At 41.1% G+C, this 25,806-nt stretch overlaps 1 protein-coding gene across 3 annotated transcripts in view; it reads right to left on the bottom strand.

The window, feature by feature from the left end:
- The window catches only part of LOC126293733 (V-type proton ATPase 116 kDa subunit a 1), a 123,037-nt gene that overhangs the window by 84,408 nt on the left and 12,823 nt on the right, over positions 1–25,806 (bottom strand). The window contains exons 3-4 of one of the 3 annotated variants that reach the window (XM_049987064.1): positions 18,816–18,944; positions 6,500–6,627 (exon numbers count right to left, since the gene is read on the bottom strand). In XM_049987064.1, coding sequence (XP_049843021.1) covers positions 6,500–6,627; positions 18,816–18,944 — 257 coding nt within the window. The remainder of the gene's footprint in view (positions 1–6,499; positions 6,628–18,815; positions 18,945–25,806) is intronic. The other 2 variants (XM_049987066.1, XM_049987065.1) reach the window with 2 other exon arrangements.

The following is a 25,806-nucleotide window of genomic DNA, read 5'->3' as shown; positions in this document are numbered from 1 at the left end:
CAATCCATATTCACCTACTATGTTTCCTTCTCTCCCTTTTCCTACACTCGAATTCCAGTCACCCATTACTATTAAATTTTCGTCTCCCTTCACTATCTGAATAATTTCTTTTATTTCATCGTACATTTCTTCAATTTCTTCATCATCTGCAGAGCTAGTTGGCATATAAACTTGTACTACTGTAGTAGGTGTGGGCTTCGTATCTATCTTGGCCACAATAATGCGTTCACTATGCTGTTTGTAGTAGCTTACCCGCATTCCTATTTTCCTATTCATTATTAAACCTACTCCTGCATTACCCCTATTTGATTTTGTGTTTATAACCCTGTAGTCACCTGACCAGAAGTCTTGTTCCTCCTGCCACCGAACTTCACTAATTCCCACTATATCTAACTTTAACCTATCCATTTCCCTTTTTAAATTTTCTAACCTACCTGCCCGATTAAGGGATCTGACATTCCACACTCCGATCCGTAGAACGCCAGTTTTCTTTCTCCTGATAACGACATCCTCCTGAGTAGTCCCCGCCCGGAGATCCGAATGGGGGACTATTTTACCTCCGGAATATTTTACCCAAGAGGATGCCATCATCATTTAATCATACAGTAAAGCTGCATGTCCTCGGGAAAAATTACGGCTGTAGTTTCCCCTTGCTTTCAGCCGTTCGCAGTACCATTACAGCAAGGCCGTTTTGGTTAATATTGCAAGGCCAGATCAGTCAATCATCCAGACTGTTGCCCCTGCAACTACTGAAAAGGCTGCTGCCCCTCTTCAGGAACCACACGTTTGTCTGGCCTCTCAACAGATACCCCTCCGTTGTGGTTGCACCTACGGTACGGCCATCTGTATCGCTGAGGCACGCAAGCCTCCCCACCAACGGCAAGGTCCATGGTTCATGGGGGGAGGCCCCAGGAACTACGTAGTTTAAATGAACGGAAGGGCAACTGGCCCAAGATGCGAAGACTGTGGAAGAAACCAATCGCGCCACGACAAATTCATACAAATAGTTTTGTCAGTGAAAAAACGGCGGTCATTTTTGATCAAGGCATCAATTAAGACACTGCTCAATGAGATATTTCTGTGGAGAATGCAATAGATGGCAAAACTGTAAACGAAAAGGGAGCCACAGATGCCCAGTGGCAGACAGGCAATTATAGGGTTAATGGTGATAGAGAGGATGATGCTCAGGGCAGAACCCTGAGGCACACCGCTTTCCTGGATAAAGGTGTCTGACATGGCAGAACCTACATGTACCTTTTAAAAATGCCTGAAGGAAATGAGGCAAGTGGCCAGAAAGTCCCACATGTAGATAGTGCAGAGAATACCAGTCCTCCAGCAGCAGGTGTTGTTGGCTTTCTCCAAATCAAAGAACATGGCCACAATCTGGGATTTCTGCAGAAAACCATTCATGACATGGGTGGACAAAGTGACGAGATGATCAACTGCATAACCCCGCACTCTAAAGCCATACTGTGAAGTGATTAGTAAATTGCGAGACTCTAGCCACCATACCAGCCAGGTATGAATCATACATTCCATCACCTTGCAAACACAGCTGGTGAGAAAAATAGAGTGGTAGCTAGAAGGAAGCTGTTTGACCTTATCAGGCTTAGCTATGGGTATGACTGGCTTCACGCCAGCGTCTGGGAAACACGCACTCCGCCCAGATGCGGTTGTACATATTAAGCAGAAAGTGCTTGCCGACAATAGAAAGGTGCTGCAATATCTGAATGTGAATATCATCTGGCCCTTGGGCAAAGAATCAGAATGAAGTGAGAGCATGGTCTAGCTCCTTTATACAAAAGGCAGCATTGTAGCATTCATTATTCAGAGAAGAGAAGGGTATTGCTCGAGCCGCCTCCACTCTTTTCCGATGGAGGCAGCCAGCGTGACAGTGAGAGCAGCTCAAAATCTTCGCAAAATGGTGGCCAAAGGTGTTGGAGATAGCACCAGGGTCCACGATGAAATCATCTCCTACTGTCAGCCAGAAATTGGGTAATGGATGTTGGGCCCAGATAGCTGTCCGAGGTTGGTCCAAACGATGGAAGAGGGAGTTAAACAGTAAAAAGCGCTAGTGAATGTATGCAGCTAGCTTTTTTGCTATCCAAAAGAATGTGACGACACTCCGCATACATCTGTTTATAATTAATGCAGTTTGCCACCGTAGGATGATAGTTTAAAACATGGAGAGCACATCTCCGTGTGCGAATTGTGTCACGGCACGCCTCAGTCCACCATAAGACCAGGACATGGTGAGGTAAAGAGGAAGTGCGAAGAATTGAACATTCTGCAGCAGTAAGGATAACATTTCAAAATATTCCACACGGTCATCACGACTGGGGAAATGTTGTTCGTCAAAGGTTGCCAGGGAGGAGTAAAGCCTCCAGTTAGCTTTAGGGAGCTGTGATTTGGGTATGCACGTAGGTGGGATAGGAGTCAGCAAACGCATCGCACATGGGAAATGGTCGCTCGATGAGCCAGAGAGAATGGACCAATCGAGGCAAAGTGCAACCTGGGCAGTGCAGAAGGATAAGTCCAAATGGGAATAGGTGTACATGGAGACGGAAAGGAACGTGGGTGCTCCTGTGTTAAGAGGAAAAGTTAAGTTGATTAAGGTGGTCAGCCAAGAGGGCACATCTCCAACAGGTTCTAGGAGAAAGGCAGATGGTGCAAATTAAAGGCACTGAGTAGCAGAAAAGAGTGAAGTAGCTGCCATGGTGACATCAAATGATGGAGGGATGTAAACGGTACAAAGGGAAAAGGCGAATAACAGCTTGAAGGCGGGTAGTCAGGGAGATAGGTTAACTATGAACGTCACTCTATATGAGCAGCATGACTCCCCGTGAGATGGAATGCTGACTTTTCAAAATGGAACTGGTAAGAAATGCGAGAGCTCAAAGCAATCATGAGCATGCAATTTTGTTTCCTGAAGGCAGGAAATACAAGGACACTGGGATGCTAAGAGCAGCCATATATCCTCTGTTGGATCAAATATCACAAACTTTCCATTGGAGAAGAGCCACGACGAGGAAAAATGAAGGGTGTCGCCTCGGCAGCTGCCGAGTGCCAGCCTTCGAAGACTCTCTGCTACAGGACACAGAGGCAGGAGGATCCTGCCCCATGAGGTCTACAGGCATGTCGACATTCTTCTATATCCGTCTACAGAGTCCAGTGCAGCAAAATGGTTGGAAGTGCACACTGGTGACATGTAGGTTGGCCGAGCAAGGGTATCCCATGGCAACACCATCAGAGGGGATCTTTGAGTTGGTGAAGAAGACCGTTTGCCTTTGCTTGACTTCTTCGAGCCTGTCCAGTTAGGAGAGGAACACTCAGATGTAGGTTGGCTGGAGGGAAGTATGAAGTCTTACAAGAGTACTCTTTCTGTCCTGCCGGTTGTGTAGCTTGTGACATCGGCCCATGAGGTGAAAGTTTGGTGACATGCTGCACAGCTGAAGGACAAAATGAGGATGCTACCAGGACACAGGGCAATTTCACAACCGCAGTGCTAAATTTGTGGTCGCATGTATGCGGCCACATCCTTCATAGATTAAGAGGTAGCGTACTGTGGGTACAAGATTTCCAACAACCCAGCAACTTGCATGTAACCGGGTAGGCACTTTTTCCTTCATCCAAACCTCCTGGACAGCCCACTTATCAAGATACATAGGACAATCGGGGGCCCATGATAGCCAAGCACGAACCTGCCAAAGAGTGGTGAGCCTCAGGGGGGGTACATAGTATAGTGAAATAGGCAAATGCAAATAGCAGAAAACTGTGGAAGAGTACGCGGAAAAATATTGCCAAGATTGAAAAAGGCACATTAATACAAATCAAGAACTCTAAAAATCTAATCTTTCAAGATTAATAACAGGACCACTCACCAACAATGGCATTCTCCATTAGAGATCTGTGGCTGAAATGTGTAGTGTGTCACAGAACAGCTAAATGTAATCAACAAGAAAGTAAATATAACCCACTGAGGATGGAACAATTAATGATACATTTTTGGGCAAGCACGAACTTCTAACTGTGTTTGGCTAAAAAGCAGACCCTGTTAATTTTATTCTGTGTAGTCGTGGGCACAGAGCTTGAAACTCCAACATGATTAAATACTAAATTTACTGTCTGATAAAACATGTTTTTGGTGCGTATTTTGTATGAGCTAGAACAAATTAATCTTTTACATTGTCAAAATGAGACTAAGTCTACGGCAGAGGCAGCTATAATTCTGGCACTTTTCAGTTTGGTCTAGATAGCAAATAAATATTTTTAATACTTCACACATGATTAGCTTCAGTTAGTTTGATCCAATCATCATGGCACCAACTATCTGACGCAACATATCTCAATGCTAGGCTTAGGTTGACAGCCCATGGTCGGTAAGTATGCACGGACCTGTGATTAGACGCGTCTTATCTCATGTTCAACGTACTAAAGAACTGATGGTGGCAAACAAGCCAAAAACACAGCAGGTAAAACTTCAGGGCCGAGAGGTCATGGCTGATATATAAAACTAATCCACAACCTTTAATCTTTCCTGCCTGACTGCCAGAGACATCTTTTGCTGACTGGTTGATTTTGGTGAGAGGACCAAACAGCGAGGTCATCATCAGTCCCATCAGATTAGGGAAGGATTGGGAAGAAAGTCATCCGTGCCATTTAAAAGGAATCATCCTGGCATTTGCCTAAGAAATACACGGAAAACCTAAATCAGGATGGCCGGACGTGAATTTGAACCATCATCCTCCCAAAAGCAAGTCAATTGTGCTAACCACTGCACCAGCTCTATAGGTAACATCTTCAGGGATCACACTGAAGTCTCAAGCCACCCCCCACATTTATTGAGCTTTATAGAGGGCATTACCATCTGTTACAAGAAGCTGAATGCACAATTGACTCTGGCTGGTATAATTGTCTTTGATTAAAAGATTAAAAACACTTGTCATTATGTTTGTGCAAAGTAAGCATTCGTATTTTATTAAACGTAACCTCCTATTCTTTTCTGTTAAAACTACCTTGGTGTTTGTAAATCTCTACTGCTTCCCTATACACATGTGCATTATAATGCACTGTCTTGTCACACAGAATTTTATCTGCCCTTTTATGCAAGTCTGCAGAATTTTGTGGCCATTGTTCCCACAGGTAAAATCTCTTGGAATGTTAGGCTGTGTTATTTTGCTCTTCAATTTCTTCTTCTTGATTGACATTTCAATCCCTATGCTGGGATGATTTTCAGGATCTAGTGGTGTCCACAGCTAGTGACATCAGTCACACAGAACTTTATTTCGTGGTTCGTACCTTGAAAAACATGTTCTGTTACAACTGATTTGTTACTATGGACAAGGCAGCAGTTCCTTTTACATACCCCAGGTTTCACTAGCGTATGCAGTGGATCGTTCGCTGTTCTCAGTAACACTTTCTTTCTCAGTGGGTCAAAAAAGTGGTACATAGCAAAACTTCTGACAATGCGATGTGTAAACCTGTTATTAAAAGACAGGAAAACTGTCCCAGTTGGCAGCCTTTGTCATTCATTAGTCTTGGCTTTTTCACTTTGGAGGGAGTGCTCCACCTCCTCAGTGGTGTAACTACTTTTTCTCGAAAGCCACTGTATGCGATTCAGCTTATCTAGTACATAAATCTACTCTCAAATTTTATCAGCCCTTTTACACAAGTCTGCAGGATTTTGTGGCCACTGTTACTGCAAGTAAAATCTTTTAGTATGTCAGGCTGTGTTATTTTCATCTTCAATTTCTTTTTCTCAATTTACTTTTCAATTCCTCTTCAGGATCTGTTGGTGTCTACAGATAGTGGAAAACAAAAATGATGTACCCTAACATCCTAGGAGATTTTACCTGTTTATTAGCCCCATCCACCAATGGTATACTGACACCTCTAACAGAAAAGAGTGTTAAGTTAAATAAAATTGGGAGGCCAATTTGCACCAACAGAATGATCGAGTCCTTTTAATCATGAATGACGACACCAGCCAGAAAATTATACATTCAGTGTCATGTGGAGAATGGTTGTGCCCTCTATACAGTTCTATAAATTAATGGGTCTTTTGAGTCTCTGTTGAAGTTGATTTTTTATCTCTGGGGATGCATCCTACAGTCAGAGATAACCACAGCCTCCTGGCCAAGAAGTTTTGAGTGAAGCGACCACTGGCCATGAAAATCAACATTGTAAAGCCAAAAATTGTTACATTAGAAAACATTATTTTTTAATGTTTGCAATATGGACTGAACTCTCTACAATTTACAATTATTCATATGAAAACAACTGACTCAGTTTCACACTACAGATTTTACTAGTTAGTTTTAGGCATATTGACAAAAGCCAAGGCATTGCTGTACTTTAAAGACAAGCCAAGAGGAAATAATATATTCATATTGTGTGTGTGTGTGTGTGTGTGTGTGTGTGTGTGTGTGTGTGTGTGTGTGTGTGTGTGTGTGTGTGTGTGTGTGTGTGTGTGTGACCAGAGGACTGCTAATGTAGTTACCCGAGTTTGAGAGCTTGTCCGCCGGCCCGAAGCCCTTCTTCCCCCAGAAGTGTGACCTGCTCTTCCTCGCGACTCGGGTCAGCCATCTGCGGGTACGCAAGGTAGGTGGGTTGGTAGCTCTGATCAGCCTGGCAACACAACCCTGCGAGCGTAGCGTTCACCCTCTATTCGCCTGCCGCCTGACGCAGTGGCGACAGACCTAGGGCGAATCCATCGTCAGGATTCGGGGGAGGCGGCAGTGGTGGTTCGGGGAGGTGGGAGTCCAAACAACTCACATGCAGAGCACAAGCGAGTGGTAGAGAGCCGTCAGCAAAGAAAATATACGAGGAGTACGGTCACAAATAATATTTAGCGTGCAGGACAATCCTGGTCTCGTGCAGGAGTGTAGCTTAGGAATATAAGGGAATTTTTTTTATTCTACACAATATGAGGATCACATGCACAACAGATTCAGTCAATCCAATTTCGAAACAAGACAGAACAAGATCACAAGTTGCTCTACACACAAACATACAACACAATGTGTGTGTGCGCTGGGAACTGAAAAAGAATTATTCTTATAAAAGTTTTAAAAAATTATGAATTACAACTGCTACTGGCACTTCTTTCTACATACAGACCTTTGTTGTCCTCACTATGTTACTTTTACATATGCTACAATGAAATTAAAATAGCCTACTACATAGAAAATAATGCCTTATCTTGCTCAGTGCAATTATACATTACTCCCTGATGTATATACTTTCTCCTTGCAGTGTAACTCAAAACCATGAACAGCACAGTGACATCATGAAAAATTCAGTGTTTTGTAGCATATTTTGCATCCAGTTCTATAGAATTTCTTCTACAGAGTAATTTAAAATTGATTTATCCACAACTTGTGGAAAAAGGGATACACAACAACAAAAGCATTTAAAGAGTTTGAACTCGCTGAGCAGTTTTGGGAGCTGAAATTAAGTTTTCATTTATGCTATGCAGATTCAACACTGCTTTCCTGCTTTACTGCAGATGGTGCTCTACCAATCTAGATCTGTTTACATCCCTGCTGTGCTTCACCAGATGCCTTTTCTTAACATGCTAGCACAAAAGTCAAGTTAACTACTCACCTGTAGTCAGAGGCATCGAGCCGTTTATGAGTGAACAAACACACCTACACCATCCCAGTGCTTCAGCTCTTTGGCTGCTGCAACTGCGAACTGATTGCTCCGATCTGCACGTGCTCTGGTACGCAGGGGAATATCATCATCTTTACAAGGTGATGTAAGTGAAATAGGGTGCACAAATGTCCTGGAGTGCTTTCTTTATTAGGTGCATGCATTGGGTACACTGCATCACCATCAGAGTCTAAGTAGATGAGTTATAAGCTAAAATATGCTGCACCTACTGCCATCAGGAATGTCTGTGCCTCTTTCATAGGCACTGAATTCACTTAGCAAGCATATTGAGGAAAAAATCACCGCAAACCACAGAGCAGCATAAGTTTCCCTATCCTTACACAGGATATGATTGACAGGCCTTCTTTGATTTTCTTCTTTTAGTAGTGTAAGGTCATTGCCCAGGTATCAGTTAGCTGAAGAAGTTCCACTGGTGGGGAAGAGAGACCTTGAAAAAATTGCCTTTGGGGATTTCTGACCTATGTCTGGTACAAAACATCAAGCTAATTTGTATAATTGTCAGTAGCCCATAGCATAGAGTGAAAGCCTAGTAACTGTAAACTCAATGGTTCAGAGCTCACTAATGGCAACTTTTTTTACTTCATATAAATTCAATATGTATTAAAAATGTAATGTTTATTGATAAATACCAAATATTAATTTTTAATACAAATATGCTGCTCTGTAGAACTTAAGGGCATGATAAAGTAATGTTACATGTTAACAACTAGGAGGAAAGTAATGAGCATGTGTGAGCATGTTGCCAGAGGCCTTATAGTTGGGCAAGGGAAGCTTGATGTAATATGGTGTGTCATCAGCAGGACTATATTGACAAGTGGTGCTACCCCCCCCCCCCCCCCCCCCCCCCAAGTTAGTGAGAGAGAGGTGTAGTGCAGAAATTTGGTATTGTTCACAGCTTTCTTTCATGTGCATGGCGAGAGTTCTAAACCAAAGGCACTGCCTGAAGAGGTGGTTGCCCACAGTCAACTATAGCAGCAAATTACCACTATGTTGTATAACAGGCAGGAAGGGACTCAAACAGCATGTTCAGCTGCAACCACATTGAACAGAACTGCAAGGCAAGCAGTCTCACAATCCACAGTGACACGGTGACTGCATGGGAACAGTCTCTTTGCTCGATCACCAGCACATTGTGTTCCACTGACGAGTGACGATCAGCAGCAGTATTTGTGATGATACCACGACAATAGGACCTGAACCAACAAGGGGTGGTGTCATGTGCTCTTCTCGGATTCAGTCCGAGTAGTGATTCTGGATGTACTCTCATATGGTGAGATGAGTGAACACGTAATGCACCCATGCACATTGTCAAACATGACAAATTTGGTGATCTGGTAGTTACGGTGTGGGGAAGCATAACGTTGCTGGGCATGCTGACCTCCAAATATTTCAGCACAGCACACCCACTAGTCAATGTAATTCTGACACTGCACTCTTCCCCACGTGTGGGTGTTCGGGGACGAATTCAGCCCTGACTTGCATTTTCTGGGTGACAGTGTGCGATCTCCTGGAAAAACACAGGCTTGGAATGATATAATATTTGGTGAATGGACTGGCCTGCCCTTAACCACCAACACCCCACCCCCCTCGACTTAAATCCCACTGAGCACATGTGGCATGCATTAGGGAAACCTATTACTGCATGTCCACATGCATGAACAACCATCCGGCAGTAGTCAACTGTGCTGGTGAATGGAACATCCTACCCCAAAATCTCCTTACCAATTTTGCGGCCAGCATGGGAGCACATTTCACAGCATGCATTGAGTTCTGTGGTGATCACATGCCCTATTAACAACCATGTCCTCCCTTTTGTAATGTGCAGGGGCCATTATGAATCGCAGTGACTACAGTGTAATTACAGTCTAATTAGAAGTGTCATTTCTGTTTGTCTCACTGTGTATTTCTTTCAGTTACCTTCTGTACTACATCGTATCAGTTTATTTTATGTAAGGTACAACTTTCATTGAGCTGTGTTACTTGACAGTGACACACACTGTGACAGTTTCATTGTTAAGTTTTGCATTCCAAAGTAATACCTTTGTATTTTTAATTAGTGGCTGTTTGATAATAAATTTATGTTTGATACAGACATGCAAAATGCCTTACTTTTTAAATGAGAAGTTATACTCATCAATAATGCTGTTTGATTTCCAGAAATAATGTGTTTTGTTTTCTATTTGATTTTCACATTTTTTTTTTGCCAAATTTTAATTTACTGTGAATTCTTGCATTTTCATGAGATTAGTAATCAAAAGAAAGATTTTTATTAAAAAATTACTATTTAATATTTGTTATTTGACATTTCCATTTGTTGACAAATACAGAGTTTAAAAAAGCAATTATGTTACTGCTAGCAACGTCCAGAACAGCAACTTTACGATACTTTTGTAGTATACTGTCAGCTACTGGCAATTACGTTAATAAATTTACGGTGTTTTGCAATGCATCTCAGAAATCATCAAACACAGCTTACTGCTTCAGGAAATTGATTTACAGGCACTGACACTGACATCTCATTACTTATGATGAAATTCAAAGAGGGCAGAGTGGCCCTAACACACCTTTGTTAGACCCATTGGAGTATGATACTGAATGTAGTATATGAGACAACAAGAATGAATTTAGTTTATGTTTGTTGCATGAGGTCTATCATAGCAAAGATGCAAATATGTGGCACACCTCTCGCACCCTCATCTCACCTGTAGAGTGGGTGCAGATTTCACTCTCAGACTGCCACACCACAAACCAAGTGTCATGTGACTTGGGTACTTGTCCCACCTAATGGCAGTAATTTAATAATTTGTCCCATCTGTTTGCAGTTAGTGCTTTAATATGGGATGTATGTACTAAAAGAGTACAGCTGCACATCCATCACAGTACAATGGCACAGTGTGAAGATAACGGAAAGCAGAACTTTGAGGCTGCAAGCACACTGATTGAAAAAAGGCTTGCAATTCTCTTCCAACAGTCACATGGCAGTATTCTAGCATATCCATGTCTATCATGCTACAAGAACTGAGCCAATAAAGAACCTTACAACTGCACAAATTGAAGTTAAGAGTCAAATTCAAATGCCCCACAGTTTATGAAGTACAATTTCTATGAAATTAAATTTCCACGAGGAAAAATCAATGGTGTTAAAACACAAGGGGATGTTGTGTTTCATACACAGTTACAGCACAGGTACATTGCTGACAAGTGAGATGCAGTGTCATTTGTGATAAGCCACGTAGTGCACACAGTTAAAACATGACTGCTACACTGAATCTAATAAGGGACACCAGGGAAAGAATGTTGGTGTGATCACCTACATCTATATTTTGTGGCTTTACATCGGTCAGCATATGCATACATTGCTGAGAGAGAGGTCTCCCTACACAACAACTATTCTTTCACATTTCACAGTACTTTAAAAGACATTTGGAAATTAAAGATAAACAGACACAAAAATCTTAACAAGTGGCACAAGACACTGTGACACAGGAAAGGTGACCAAAACCTGCTTTCAGAAGCTCAGATCATTCAGCAGATTCTCAGTTTCCTAAATAAAAATGCTGTAAGTGGAAGTCCACCTACACAAAACAATTACTTATACATTCCACCCTGGATTTTCCGTTGTTTGATTTTACTTGTGCTTCTGTTACAGTTCCCAACGTATCTTTAAACAATTGTGTGACCTGTGTGGAAGATCTTGATTTAATGAGTCTTTGTGTAGGACACACAATCTTTATGGAGACCTATGTTTGTCTATCCCATTAAAAAAGGGGTGTCTGATTAATCTGTTGCTTGAATGACAGCCCAGGTGCTATTTAACTGCAATTGTCTATTTCATGAAAGGTCACTGGATGTTCAGTAGGCCAAAACCTGACATTTTGTTTACTGACTATGCCATTAGTGTGGATGTATGCTTTGTCAGAGAACCAGACTGTGCACGAATCCTCCTCCCCCCTGCATTACTCAAGCAGCGAAGTTACACCTGTCTTCTTTCTGCTGATCAAGAAGAGTATGGAGCACTGTCATTTTGTATGGGTATAAATGAAGTCTGGACAAAGAATTTGCTGTACAGAGATACAGGTTATTACAAATTCAGCTGTGGTTCTCCCAGCTTCCACATTTTCTTGTGATCAGATTTGAGACACACATTTCCCATTGTTTTCAAATTGCTGATACAACTTGCAGATTTTTTTCGGCAGCAACGCGTCTTGCGTTAAAACGTTGACAGAAATATCTCTGTGTAATAATCCATACTCTCTTGCTTCTACTTTCTGGCTTTCTGTTGAGCAGTCAGTGGTCCCTTGTCTGACATTTAATCAACTGCTCTGAACCGAGTCCTAGAGAACTCTCCAGGAACCACTACACATTGACCAGTGTTTACAAATATGTTGCTTCGCTAAAACTGTGAAATAAGTATCAAATGGTTCAACATCTCCTGCAGCATGCTGTATGTCTGTTACATCTGATACGGTAAAAAATCTTATCTCCTGAAATTACTCTTTGCATAACAACATTATACCAATTACCTAAAACTCCCTCATGCATTAAAAAACAAACAAAGGCATGTTTTCTAATGAGCTACTTATTACAAGAACCTTATTTAGTTTAGAAAGTTCCACTGATCAAAGCAGTGGTTTGCAGTGCACATGCCAAAGGCTACAGGGAAACTATTTTGAAATGCTAAAAGTTTGTTGTCACAGACTCACCTCAGTTATTACAGCATACAATAAATTAAGAAAGGTAACTAAAAAAATTTAATAGTTTTTAAAACTGGCATGCAATTACACTATGTTTCTGTTCTCCTCCCGAAATCCATCTAACCTCATTCCAGTGTTGTCTGTACTCTTCATTAAGACTTAATGAGCAACAGAAAATATATCACAATGAAGTTAACTGCCTATGAGAAGAACCACAACCTCAAAATGTAACAAACCATAGTGTGATAAACAAGTTTCAAACAACATTACTTCACTTTTAAACCCGCAGATTTGTTACTAGATACATGCATTTCAAAACCTAAATGGCAATCAACAACTAGTGAGACCCATAAAGTTATGTGACAATGTGCAACACTGGTGCATAGTGCCAGTCAATTTTATATGAATCACCAGCTATTTTCTAACTTTGACAAAGCTGTGCAGTGAAAACTACCATAACCTTGTTTTATTTATTTTGTGACTAAGCACTTATAAAATCGTAATAAATTTACTTACTCCCAAATGGAAGTTGGAGGGGGGAAAAGAGGGACAAATTTATTTTACTTCTGCTTTAATTTAGTATAGCAAATTCTAAAGACAAATAAAGGACAAAGGGCTTATGAGGAAAATCCACTAAAACTTACTGACAATGTAAAAGCTTTTTAAACAATTCATAAGGGGGTAAATTGTGTCATATATTGAACGGCTTTAGAATACAGTAAACCAGAATGGCAGCCTGAGACCTTATCTTCACAAAAACTAGCAGGGATTGACTATGCCTTACGGAGCATTAACTGAAAATTCATCTAGCAAAAGATATGGCTTTAGCAAGCACAAGCATGTGAGGAGACTTTCATAAATGAATCAACAATAAGGTTAATCCACTGATAGCAGGCCTAATAGCCCTGTGGAGTTTTATGAACCATGGATCTTGCTGTCGGTGGGGTTGCTTGCTTGCCTCTGTGATACCGATAGCCAAACCATCAGTACAACCACAACAGAAGGTTGCATGTTGAGAGGAACTTGTGGTTCCTGAACAGGGGCAGCAGCCTTTTCAGTAGTTGCAGGGGCAACAGTCTGGATGATTGACTGATCTGGCTTTGTAACTTAACCCAGAAAGGCCTTGCTGTTCTGGTACTGTGGATGGCTGAAAATAAGGGAAAATTACAGCCATAATTTTTCCTGGAGACATGCAGCTCTATTGTATGGTTAAATGATGATGGTGTCCTCCTGGTTAAAATATTCCAGAGATAAAATAGTGCTCCTTTCAGACATGTGGGTGGTACTTCTCAGGAAGATGTCATCAGGAGAAACAAACCTGGCATCCTACAGATCTGAATGTTACATCCCTTAATCGGGCACGTAGGTTAGAACATTTAAAATGGGAAATTAATAGGCTACAGTTGGATATAGTGAAGTTCAGTGGCGGGAGGAACAGGACTTCTGGTCAGGTGATTACAAGATTATGAATACAAAGTCCAACAGGGGTCGTGAAGGAGTGCATTTAATAATGAATAACAAAATAACAATGTGGGTTAGCTACTATGACCAGCCCAGTGAATGCATTATCGTAACCAAGATAGATATGAAGCCCTCGGCTACCACAGTAGCACAAGTTTGTATGCCAACAAGCTCCACAGATGAAGAGATTGAAGATATATATGATGAAATGAAAAATTATTCAGACAGGTAAGAGAGATGAAAATTTAATTGTGATGGGGGGACTGAAATTTGATGGTAGGAAAACGAAGAGAAGGAAAAATAGTAAGTGAATATGGCATGGGGAAAAGGAATGAAAGAGGAACGCACCTGGGAGAATTTTGCACAGAGCATAATTTCATTATCACTAACACTTGGTTCAAGAATCATAAGAGAAGGCTGAATATGTGGAAGAGACCTGTAGGCACCAAAGCCTTTCAGATTGATTATATAACGGTTAGAGTTTTAGGAACCAGATTTTAAATTGTAAGACATTTTCAGGGTAGAAGTGGACTCTGACCACAATTTATTGGTTATGAACAGTATATTAAAACTGAATAAAGTGCAAAAAGGTAGAAAATTAAGGAGATGAGACCTGGATAAGTTGAAAGAACCATAGGTTGAGAGCTTCAGAGCGAGCATTATGGAATGGTTGACTAGAATAGGGGAAAGGAATACAGTAGAAGACAAATGGATAGCTTTTAGCAACGAAATAGTGAAGGCAGCAGAGGTTCACACAAGTAAAAAGACAAAGCCTAGTACAAATCCTTTGATAACACAAGCAATGTTGGATTAACTGATGAAAGGAGAAAATCTTAAAATGCTGAAAATCAGGCAGGCAAAAGGGAATACAAAAATCTAAAAAAATGAGACTGGCAGGAAGTGCAATACCACTAAGCAGGAATGGCTTGAGGACATGTGTAACAGTTTAGAAGCATATTACACTAAGGGATAGACAGATACCATCTACAGGAAGTTAAAGAGGCCTTTGGGAAAAGGACAAACAGCTGTATGAACATCAAGAGCTCAGAGCTCATACAGTAAAACAGAACCCAAGCAATAAAGGGAAAGCTGAAAGGAGTACACAGAAGGGAGATGACTTGAAAGCAATATTATACTATAGAAAGGAAATTGGATGATATGGGAGATATGGTACTGCGAAAAGAATTTGACAGTGCTCTAAAAGATCTAAATCTAAACAAGGCCCCGGGAGTAGAGGATATTCCATCAGAATTACTGATAGTGTTGGGAGAGCCACCCATTACAAAACTTTTCCATGTGGTGTGCAAAATGTAGGAGACAGGAAAATACCCTCAGACTTCAAGAAGAATGTAGTAATTCCAACTCCAAAAAACGCAGATGCAGACAGGAGAGAAAACTAGCAAACTACTTTTTATCAAGTCATGGTTACAAAATACTAACAAGAATTCTTTACAGAAGAAGAATGGAAAAACTGGCATAAGCACACATCGGGAAGATCAGTTTGGATTCCAGAGAAATATAGGACAACATGAGGCAATACTGAGCCTCCAACTTATCTTAGAAGATTGGTTAAGGAAAAGCAAACCTACATTTATAGCATTTGTAGACTTAGAGAAAGGTTTTGACAATGCTGACTGGAACACTCTCTGAATTCTAAAGGTAGCAGTGGGACAATACAGGGAGCGAGAGGCTATTTACAACAGCAGTTTTAGGAGTAGAGGGGCATGAAAGAGGGGCAGTGGTTGAAAGGAAGTGAGAGGCAGCCTGTCACCAATTTTATTCAATATGTACACTGAACAAGCAGTAAAAGAAACCAAAGAAAAAAATTTGGGGGAGAAGAAATAAAAATAGACAATTGCCAATTTGAATTCTGTCAAATACAGCAAACGATTTGGAAGAGCATTTGAATGGAATGGACAGTGTTTTCAAAGGCAGATAAAATTATCCACAACAGAAAAACAAGGATAATTGTATGTATTTGAATTAACTCAAGCGATGGTAAGGGAATCATATTAGGAAATGTGACAGTAGTAGTTAAGTTTTGCTATTTGGGCAGTAAAATAACCAATGATGGCTGCAGTAGAGGATATGAAATGTAGACAGGCAATGGCAAGAAAAGGATTTCTGAAGAGAAATTTTTTAACATTGAATATAGCTTTAAGTGTGAGGAACTGTTTTCTGAAGGTATTTGTCTGGAGTATACCTATGTACGGAAGTAAAACATGGATGATAAACAGTTTACACAAGAAGAGAATAGAGGCTATTGAAATATAGTGCTACCTAAGTATGCTGAAGATTAGATGGGTCAATCACATAATAAATCAGGAAGAACTGAATAGAACTGAGAAGGCAAGAAATTTGTGGTGCAACCCAAATAGAAGAAGGGAGAACACATTCTGAGACAAAGGCATCACCAATTTAGTATTGTAGGGGAAGTGTTGGGGGAGGGAGAGATGAAAAATCGAAGGGAACCATGAGATGAATACAGTAAGCAGATTCAAAAAGATTGTAGACTGCAGTAGTTATTCGGAGATGAAGCTCATTCACGATGGAGTAGTGTAGAGAGTTGCATAAAACCAGTCTTCAAACTGAAGATCATACATACTTTATCCTCATTTAGAGAAAAACACAACGTACATTGTGAGAATAATATTAGGAAAGTTTTAGCAACAGTAAATACAGATTCATTCAGATGGGGCACTGTTTTGCAAACTAATGATAGTAAATTATATGCCACTTTCTAAGAAACTTCAGTGTCTTTGTTGATTTTTGTTTCTTTTCTATAGGCCATCACCTAATATTTTCTACTTTGCCTTCCTTTTTCAAGTCACTGTATCTTCGGGTTTCTTGAATCATATACAGATATTGGGAATACTGTATGTCTCAGAGACTGAGTATACTGTATGTCAATGGCAACGATGTTTTCTCCATTCCAAAGTATCAATACTTCTAAAAATACTGCAATCCACAATACCTAAATATTTACTGACTACTTTTCTATAAATACCACTGATTCCCCAAACATTCATTTAGTTATCACACACATCAGCAACATAAAAATCTATTTTGCCTACATAGAGTACAGACATCAACATACATACATACATACATAAAGGGTGAGTATTTTAATACTGCACTACAAACTGCACCGATATTCCACAGTAGTCAACTTTACAAAAGAAGGAGTTAAACAACGTATATGCAAGCACTCCGAACATTAAGTACAAAAGACACTGTCAGCACCAGAGTTCATCCTTCCTTCAAAATTTTCAGCTTTGAGGCATTCATCAAAAAGTAAAATGTACACAAAAATTAGGAATTAATATATTTCCAGGTTGTCAAATATCTCAAAAACTGAAATTCTTTAAGTCTATCTCTGTAAGTAAACACAAGTCGCAACTGTGTTTTAAACAAGGATATTTCTCCCTCTCTATCGAACTCTGTGCTGGCAGTGTCTCAAATATAAAACTAGGTTGTACAAATGCAAAGTGGACATACTCCATTTCCAAATACCATGAATGCTTTTCAATACATGGATCGAACTGCGACATTCACTAAAACGACAACACACAATACAAAACAGGGCTGTGATGTGAGCTGGATCACTGTATTATGAGTGAGTTCCACGTTTGGACTCTACAAGATTATAGAAAAAAATTCTGAAGTCACCACGCAATACTGAGACATTCTGGGGTAACAGCTCATCTCGCTACAATGGGTTATCTGCCAGGCAATTTGTTAACACATAACACACCTGTAATTGAGATCTTCATCAAATATACAGCCAGCAGTTGCAGCAGATAAGGATTTCCACAGTTTGCCACTTCTGGATTTGAAGGACTTAACATTTTTGTATAACTAAATTTCTATCTAATAAACATCAGAATAGGGCCTTCAACATCTTTCAATTAATGAAACAATCACAGCACAAACCTTATCTGCTGCAACACTCAACTGAACAAGACAAACTTTATTTCTCCCCCAGTTAAATTCATCAGTCACAAAAGACACTAAAGTGTTAGTATTCAAATAAGGTGTCATGCAATATTTTGTTATTTGAAGAATCCTTTACACGAACAGGAATTAAGTTACACACATTCAATTAATAGAACAACAAGTAAAAATATGATTACTGAAGTGGCATAGACCTGTGATAAAAACCTCAGTACAAATTGACAGAATATTAAATGTTACTGAATATTCCTGCATAAGCCATAAATCGAAATTAGTGTTTGTCTTTACAATATTCGATAACTGAGTCTGTTTTACAGAATTTTAAAAACTGCTGTGTTTGTCAGTTGTCATTCTAATATTTACTATCAAAGTGATTTAAAACCTTTAAGCTCAGCCCTTTGTTCTTTGTTTACCACAATGTAACACTGTGTGATCCAAGTTCAAATGAAAGAAGCTTTCATTACAAAATGACAGTATAATCTTTGTGAAAATGTTAGTGTCAATGTTGACTGCCTAATCCCTGTAATCCCAGAATCTGTCGAGATGCATAATCCTTACTGCTTTATCTCTCACTCCCAAACACTTATCTGATAACGTTTTATGAATTTCTGGGAACTTCTAATGTAACATTATTAACATGCCTCAAGTAAGCTCTAGCATACTGAGCTGCATGCAGCCATATTTGTCAACAACAAGAAAGACTCACCACTTTAAGCCAAGCTTTATCATTACATAATCCCTGAATTTCAGTGTCTGCAAAACATATGGCATGTCCCATTCTTATATTAAACCACTCAAAATTACCTATTTTCAGCACCCAATAACTTGAGAAATCCTAAACTAAAAACGCTATCTAATATGTCTGGAACACCACCATTTCGAACTTATCTGAGTATAGTGACCTGAATATTCTCAAACACTAAACATTATACATTTTGTAGATTTTTGAAAATTTAAAAATGTTTTGGCTATGGAAATAAGGTTTATTTTTCGAAAGTATAAGGAATGAAAACATCAAAAATTGCATTTTACCTCATCGAAGAACACTTGTGTCTTCCTCAAGATGTGCTTCAATTCTGTGAGTTCAAGGAAGTTCCGCTTTAGAGCCTCTGCATTCTGATTCACTTCACTCAGCTCATTCTCCAGTTTTTCAAATGTTGCCTGAAATGTGGTAAAAACTATTAAAGTTTCTTCCAACAACATGGTTTCAAAAGAAACACACTTAACTGAAACATGAAAGTCCTCAAACACTGACGGCAACAGTAATAAGGATTATGTGCAACAAATGAGACTCCACAGTCTACAGACAAATTATGCAGAACAAATGAAACTGCATATTCTACAAAATTCACCGGATTATAGTAATCTTTAAAAGTCTAAGACTCTGAGTTACATATTCGATTTTAAATTTTCAATCAGCACCTTATTCACTGAACATGATTTTGAGCATCACTCAAAGACATGACATATGTTTCTCTGATCTAGTTTGTTACTGGACCCATCATTTCACAAAGCATTTGACATTTCAGTTTTCTTTACTGACAGTTATCTATCACACCACTGTAAAAGAGCTACACCTCAAAGAGGTGGATTTTTTGACACTTTCAATTGTTTTTGAAATATTTCAATTTTGTCTGAAATTTCTTAGTTATCTCAATTAATTTCATACATATAAATCATTTTCTGTAATACTTGACCCCACACTGGTCAATTTAAACCCTCATTTATCCATTTCCAATTCTGCTTGGCTATGAAAATTCAGGAAAGTCGACTGTGCAATTTTCCCACAAATCACTAAGTTTTTCTTAATTACCCTGATTACTTTCAAGCAATTAAATTTTCTTTTGTGTCACTATAGCTCACACTGGTTTTTGTGATTAATTGGTCCTACTTCAGGAGGAAGAAATCTGCCATCCCTTTTTAAACTTCTGCAACCTATCCTTCTACCCTGCCTGAGGAACAATATTTTGTTTACTTCAGTAACTTTTGCTGCTACATTTCTAATGTAGTGAAAATTTCCACGTGTGCCTCTCACAAGGTGACATTAACAACAGACTGGCACTCTCCTATTTTCTTCATTACAAATTAAAGCAGCAGCCCTGCTAATGACCAAATTCCTGAACCAAGAGGCGGCAGAAAGTAGCAAACAACCTAAAAATTGACAATGCAGCTGGGAATGATGAAATTCCCACTTAAATACTAAAACATGCTCGAGAAGCACTGCATACATATTTGTATCACCCGACACACACACACACACACACACACACACACACACACACACACACACACACACACACACACACACAGTCTAGAAAACAGACCATCATTAAGAGTCCCAATACATGAAAAAGTTAACAGGGAAGACTTCAGAAACTATAAGGGAATATCCCTAGTTAACACAGCTTATAAGATTTTAACTTTTTTACTGCTAAACCATTTGAAACCATATGCAGAAATATCATCAGGGATTATCAAAATAACTTTCAAAGAAAGTTGGCAGCTGCAGCGAATCTGTGTTGGAAGATCTCCCGAGAGTCATGTACCTGTGATAATGGTACCAGAGGTACCCGATCTGTCATTACTCGTCTACCTGACTGCAAGTGCCGTGTCGATGATAGATTTAGACATCTTGTGCAGGGTGGACAGGGACCAGGGTGGACTCAGGGCATTGTACTGACCCCTCTAACCAATAAGCTTGAGGTGCTCTCTATCACAAACCGAGTCAGTGAGACTCACTTCACTTGTTTTGGGGAAATTTATTTTGTCTGGTGTCAAGAGGAAGCAAGGGGTCTATTAATGTCGGCAGTTCAAACATACAGCAAATGATGGTACCCCTTAGGGAAAGGACAGGAAGGACAGGAAAAGACAAGAGGTGCACTTTCACTCCGTATTTGTGCCTGGGGGCCTAATTTCGAAATGTTGAAGATGCTATTCCAGCAGCCACTGAGAGAACAGGTTGCAACCAACAGCAAATTGTAACACACGTTGGAGATCACATACTTTTATCATTCTAGGGACTGCCAAGGAAGGATGAGAAGACCTGCCTTGCACATGGAGTTTCAATGAAGCTCACAATTTACAGCATTGTTCCCAGGACTGATCGTGACCCTTTGGTTCCAAGTTAAGTGGAAGGGCTGAACCAGAGACTGACAGTTCTGTGGCAAGCTAGGCTGTGACTTCCTGGACTTGCAGCATAGAGCTGATACCTATACGGCCCCCCTAAATGGTTGGTTGGTTGGTTGATTGGGGTTGAAGGGACCAAACAGCAAGGTCATCAGTCCCTTGTTACAAAGGCGGTCAGTTCCGACAGAGGGACAGCTCAGAAGAGTCAAAAACGATAAAAGGTAAAAGGTAAAAGGCTAAAAAAGTGCAGTTGTGTCGTCAATGATAAAAACACAAGGAGGGAAGTCAGTAAATGGGCAACCTCAAGACCCCCTAAATGGGTCAGGTGCGCACCACACACAGGCATTTTTTAAATTAGGCAATTCTCCATCCAACTCAGATAACGATCCAGTATATCAGTTTGAGATTGAATAAAATGGCCTCCACAAATGAGAGTATTAAAATCCTATGGTAAACTGCCAAAGCATTCACTACAAAGTGCCAGAGTTGAAGCACTCCTAAAAATCAGTGAAATTCATATAATACTAGGTACAGAAAGCTGGTTGCAACCTGAAATTGATAGCACTGAGATTTTTGGGGCAAATTTAAATGCATATCAAAAGGATACACAAATGGGAAGTGGAGGTGCTGTATTTGTCACAGCAGACAAACTCAAATCCACCAAGACAGACATTGAAGCTGCATGTGAGATTGATTGGACAAGACTCAGTATCAGGGGTGGACATAAAATGATAACTGGATCCTTCTATCGTCCACCAGTTCATCTCTTGATGTAATCAAGAACTTTAGGGAAAACCTCAGTTCACTTGTACATAAGTTCCCCAATCACATTGTAATCATTGGTGTAAACTGTATTCATCCAACAATTAATTGTGAAAATTACAGTTTTGTTAGTGGTGGGCGTGATAAGGCATCTCGCCTTCTCCAAAAACTACCAACAAAGTACAAGGTCAACTAAATCAAGCAGAAAGATATGCAAGTTCAGTAAACTAGATAAAAGGATCAGTAGTATCACATCTCATTGAGGAATTTGAAACTTCCAGCACAGGGCAGGAGCACGTACAGGAAATATGGCTCAAGTTTAAAAGAACGGACTGGTATGTATGTAGTAGAAAGTTTATAATGAATGGGCCCCCACGGTATATTGTCACTGTAAAGACACTTCTAAGGAAACAGATTACTGTAAATAACGTAGTGCTGCAGGTAGATGCTGAGTGACACGCATTTGGCTGTAAAGAGAGCAATGCGTGATGGCTTAAATTTGGTTTTGTTTTACTTCAGGGCACAAAAAAGCAACTAGGCTCATAAGCACTCAAGTCCACAAACGCAGACAGAGAGGAGTTAAAAAATGACTAAATGTCAATCCCAACCAACACGAGAGAAGGCAGCTAAAAACAGGGATGTGGGGAAAGGGCTACCAAAGATACCAATAGAAACAGAGGTCCAAAACGAATAATTAAATAGCATTCGCCATATTGTTTTGGCACAGGAAAAGTAAAACGCTGTCGACAGCCAGCACGTCATTAACTAAAACAACCAATAACTCAGACGACAAACCTAGGTGGGAATGTAAACAGGTAAAAATGTACATTCTGTAGGGAAGTGGCAGACAGTTAAAAGTTGTGCGCAATGTGCACAAAGTGGTGGGGGAGTGCCACTTATCTAATGACGATGGCTAAAAAGGCAGTGTCCAATACGCAGCCTAGTTAAAATGACCTCCTCCCAGCAGGAGGGTCGAAAGGAGGCCATCCAAGCCGCTTGGAGAGGCTTAATAAGCCAGAGGTTATTCCCGTGAAGGGAGAACCATTGGCGATGCCAAAGGAACACCACCTTCTGAGAGACGGCAACACAGAGATCATCAAAGGGAATATAGGAACTAGCAGACTGAGGTATGAGCACTGCAGCCTTGTCAACAGCCTCATTTCCTGGCAGGAACCCACAGAAGCATCACACTGGTTCCACCAAGAGTGAGCAAGTGACAGTTTTCCTGGACCTACTGCACTAAGGAATGGACGGTGTACATCGCACGTAGACTTTGAAGGGTGCTGAGCGAGTCTGAGCAGAGGACAATTGAAAAGGTTGTGACGCCGGATGTACTCCGTGGCCTGATATAGGGCAAAGAGCTCAACTGTAAATACTGAGAAGTGTGTCAGAAGCAGATATCAAAAGACATGGATGCCAATGACAAAGGCACACCCGACCCCACGGTCAGTCCAAGAGCCATCAGTGTACACAAAGGTACTTTCGTGAAGCTCATGAAACTTAAGGCGATAGAGTGAGGTTGGAGTAGTGTCCTCAGGAAGTGAATGAAGGCCAACATTAACATGGGCCACTTCACAAAACCAAGGTGGTGGACGGGTCACACCCACCGGGAAAGTCACAGGTATTGTGAAGATAAGCCACCGTAGCAAGTGCCGAAAGTGGACTCCAGAAGGTAACAGGGAAGAGGGAAGCGCCCCATACTGGTAAACAAAGAAAACATCAAAGAAGGAGGCATAGAATAGGTGGCCACGCATGGCAGAAACAGTATGCATACCTGCTGAGGGAGAAGTCGCGGCGGTGCGACAGTGGTACTTCAGCACACACACACTCAACTGGGCTAGTGTAAAAGGTGCCAGTGACCAAATGAATGCCACAATCGTGGATAGTGTTAAGACGGCATAAGGAGGATGGATGTGCAATGCATAAACAAATCACCCATAGTCGAGTTTTGAACAGGCAAGGGACTGGTACAAATGGAGGAGGGTGGTTCCATTGGCACCTCAGGAAGTACCACTGAGGACATGTAGGACATTGAGGAACCGCATACAGTGAGCTCCCAGGCAAGACACATGAGAGGACCAAGAGTGTTTCCCATCAAGCATAAGCCCCAGAAACTCCATAGTTTCAATTAACGGAAGGGCAACAGGCCCAAGATGTAAAAGATGGGGGGAGAAACCAATTGCATTACCAGGAATTCATGCAGACGGTTTCGTGAGTGGAAAAGCGAAAGCCACTGTCAAGGCTCCAGGAGTAAAAATGATCAGAACATCACTGCTCAATGAGACAGGTCCATGGAGAACTGCAATAGATGGCAAAATAGTCAACAAAAAGGGTGCCAGGGTTGACCGGCAGGAGACAGGCCATTATAGGATTAATGATGATAGCAAATAGGACGATGCTCAGGACGGAACCCTGAAGCACACTGTTTTCCTGGATAAATGTGTCCAACAAGGCAGAACCAACACACAACTTGAAAACTGTCTTTTAAACATTCCTGAAAGAGACAGGGCAGGCGGTCACGGAAGCCCCACATGTAAAGAGTACGGAGAACACCATTTCTCCAGCAGGTAGGCCTTCTCCAAATCAAAAACCACAGACACAGTCTGGGATTTCCGCAGTAAACCATTCATGACATGGGTGGACACAGTAACGAGATGGTAAACTGCAGAAAGCTGTGCTCGAAATCCACATTGTCCATTCATCATTAAATTGAGAGACTCGAGCCACCACATCAGCAAGGCAAGAATCGTAAGTTCCATCACCTTGCAAACGCAGCTGGCGAGAGAGGTGGGGCAGTAGCTACAAGGAAGGTTTTTGTCCCTACCGGGCTTAGGTATGGGCACGACAATGTCTTCACGCCAATGTCCAGAAAATGTGCCCTCTGCACAGATGCGGTACGTGTTAAGCAGAAAATGCTTGCCTGCAAGAGAAAGGTGCTGAATGTGGATGGCGTCTGGGCCTGGGGCAGAGGATCGGGATGATCCAGCTCCCTTATAGTAAAGGAGGCATTGTAGCAGTCACGATTCGGAGAAGAGAAGGATATTGCCCTAGCCTAATCCACTTGTTTCCGATGGAGAAAGGCAGGGTCATAGTGGGAAGAGCTCGAAATGTCCTAAAATGACGGCCCAAGGTGCTGGAGATAGCAATAGGGTCCACAATCATCTGCTACTGTCAGGCCAGGAATTGGGGAATGGATCTTGATCCCACAACCATCGGAGGTTGGCACAAACACAGATGGAAGAAGGAGAAAACCACAATAATGATAGAACAGTAACAAACACTGAAATGGACAAAATCGGAGAAGAAAATGACAGATGCAAGAAACATGTAGAAGCGATTAAAACTAGACAGCAGATTACCATGGCTGGCTGACCATGAGGAGAAAAAAGAGAAGCCAGCCACTCTGCAACACATTAAAACCTCCACTCTAAAAGCACTTTGGTGGAGGACACAGAGGGACAAATGACACGAGCTAAAATTTAGATCAAATGCAAAAATCCACCCTCACGAATAAAATGTACAACTAAAACGGCTGTTGAGGCATTATCGCCCAACACCCGAAGGCAGGGTGCTGGGAAAGCTAAAAGACCGTCGCAGAGTGGCTAGAAGTGAGCAGTCCAGCCTGAGGTGGACAACCGTCATTTGTGAGCCACAGCGACACCGAGGTGGGTCCTCGCAATGGAGGAGGTAACCATGCAATAGCCACGTATGGCTAATGTGGAGCCGGCAGAGGCCAATTGATTCTCTGCGAGAGGACCGCATGGAAGGCTTCCACACATTCATTGTCTCTTTAATGACACAGTTTATTGTGCATACTGTTATGCCGTTCCACCTCCCAAAGCAGAAAAACCCCTGTGGTTTAAGACAATGCAGGTCAGTTCAGGGATGCCTACCTCCAGAAGCAGTTTCCACGTAGCCTGTTTGGCCAGCTTGTCGGCAAGTTCATTGCCTGGGATCCCGACATGTCGTGGGATCCACACAAACACCACGGAACGACAGAACCATTCCACGGCAAAGATGGACTTCTTAATGGATGCTACCAAAGGATGGGGAGGGTAGCACTGGTTGATAGCTTGTAGGCTACTCAAGGAGTCAGTACACAGGAGAAATGACTCATCAGGGCTTGAGCGGACAT

This window comes from Schistocerca gregaria, chromosome 10 (genome assembly GCF_023897955.1).
Source record: "Schistocerca gregaria isolate iqSchGreg1 chromosome 10, iqSchGreg1.2, whole genome shotgun sequence".
NCBI classification, from domain to species: Eukaryota; Metazoa; Arthropoda; class Insecta; order Orthoptera; family Acrididae; genus Schistocerca; species Schistocerca gregaria.
Note: the sequence above shows the minus strand (reverse complement) of the source record. Positions and strands in the feature narration are given on the sequence as shown.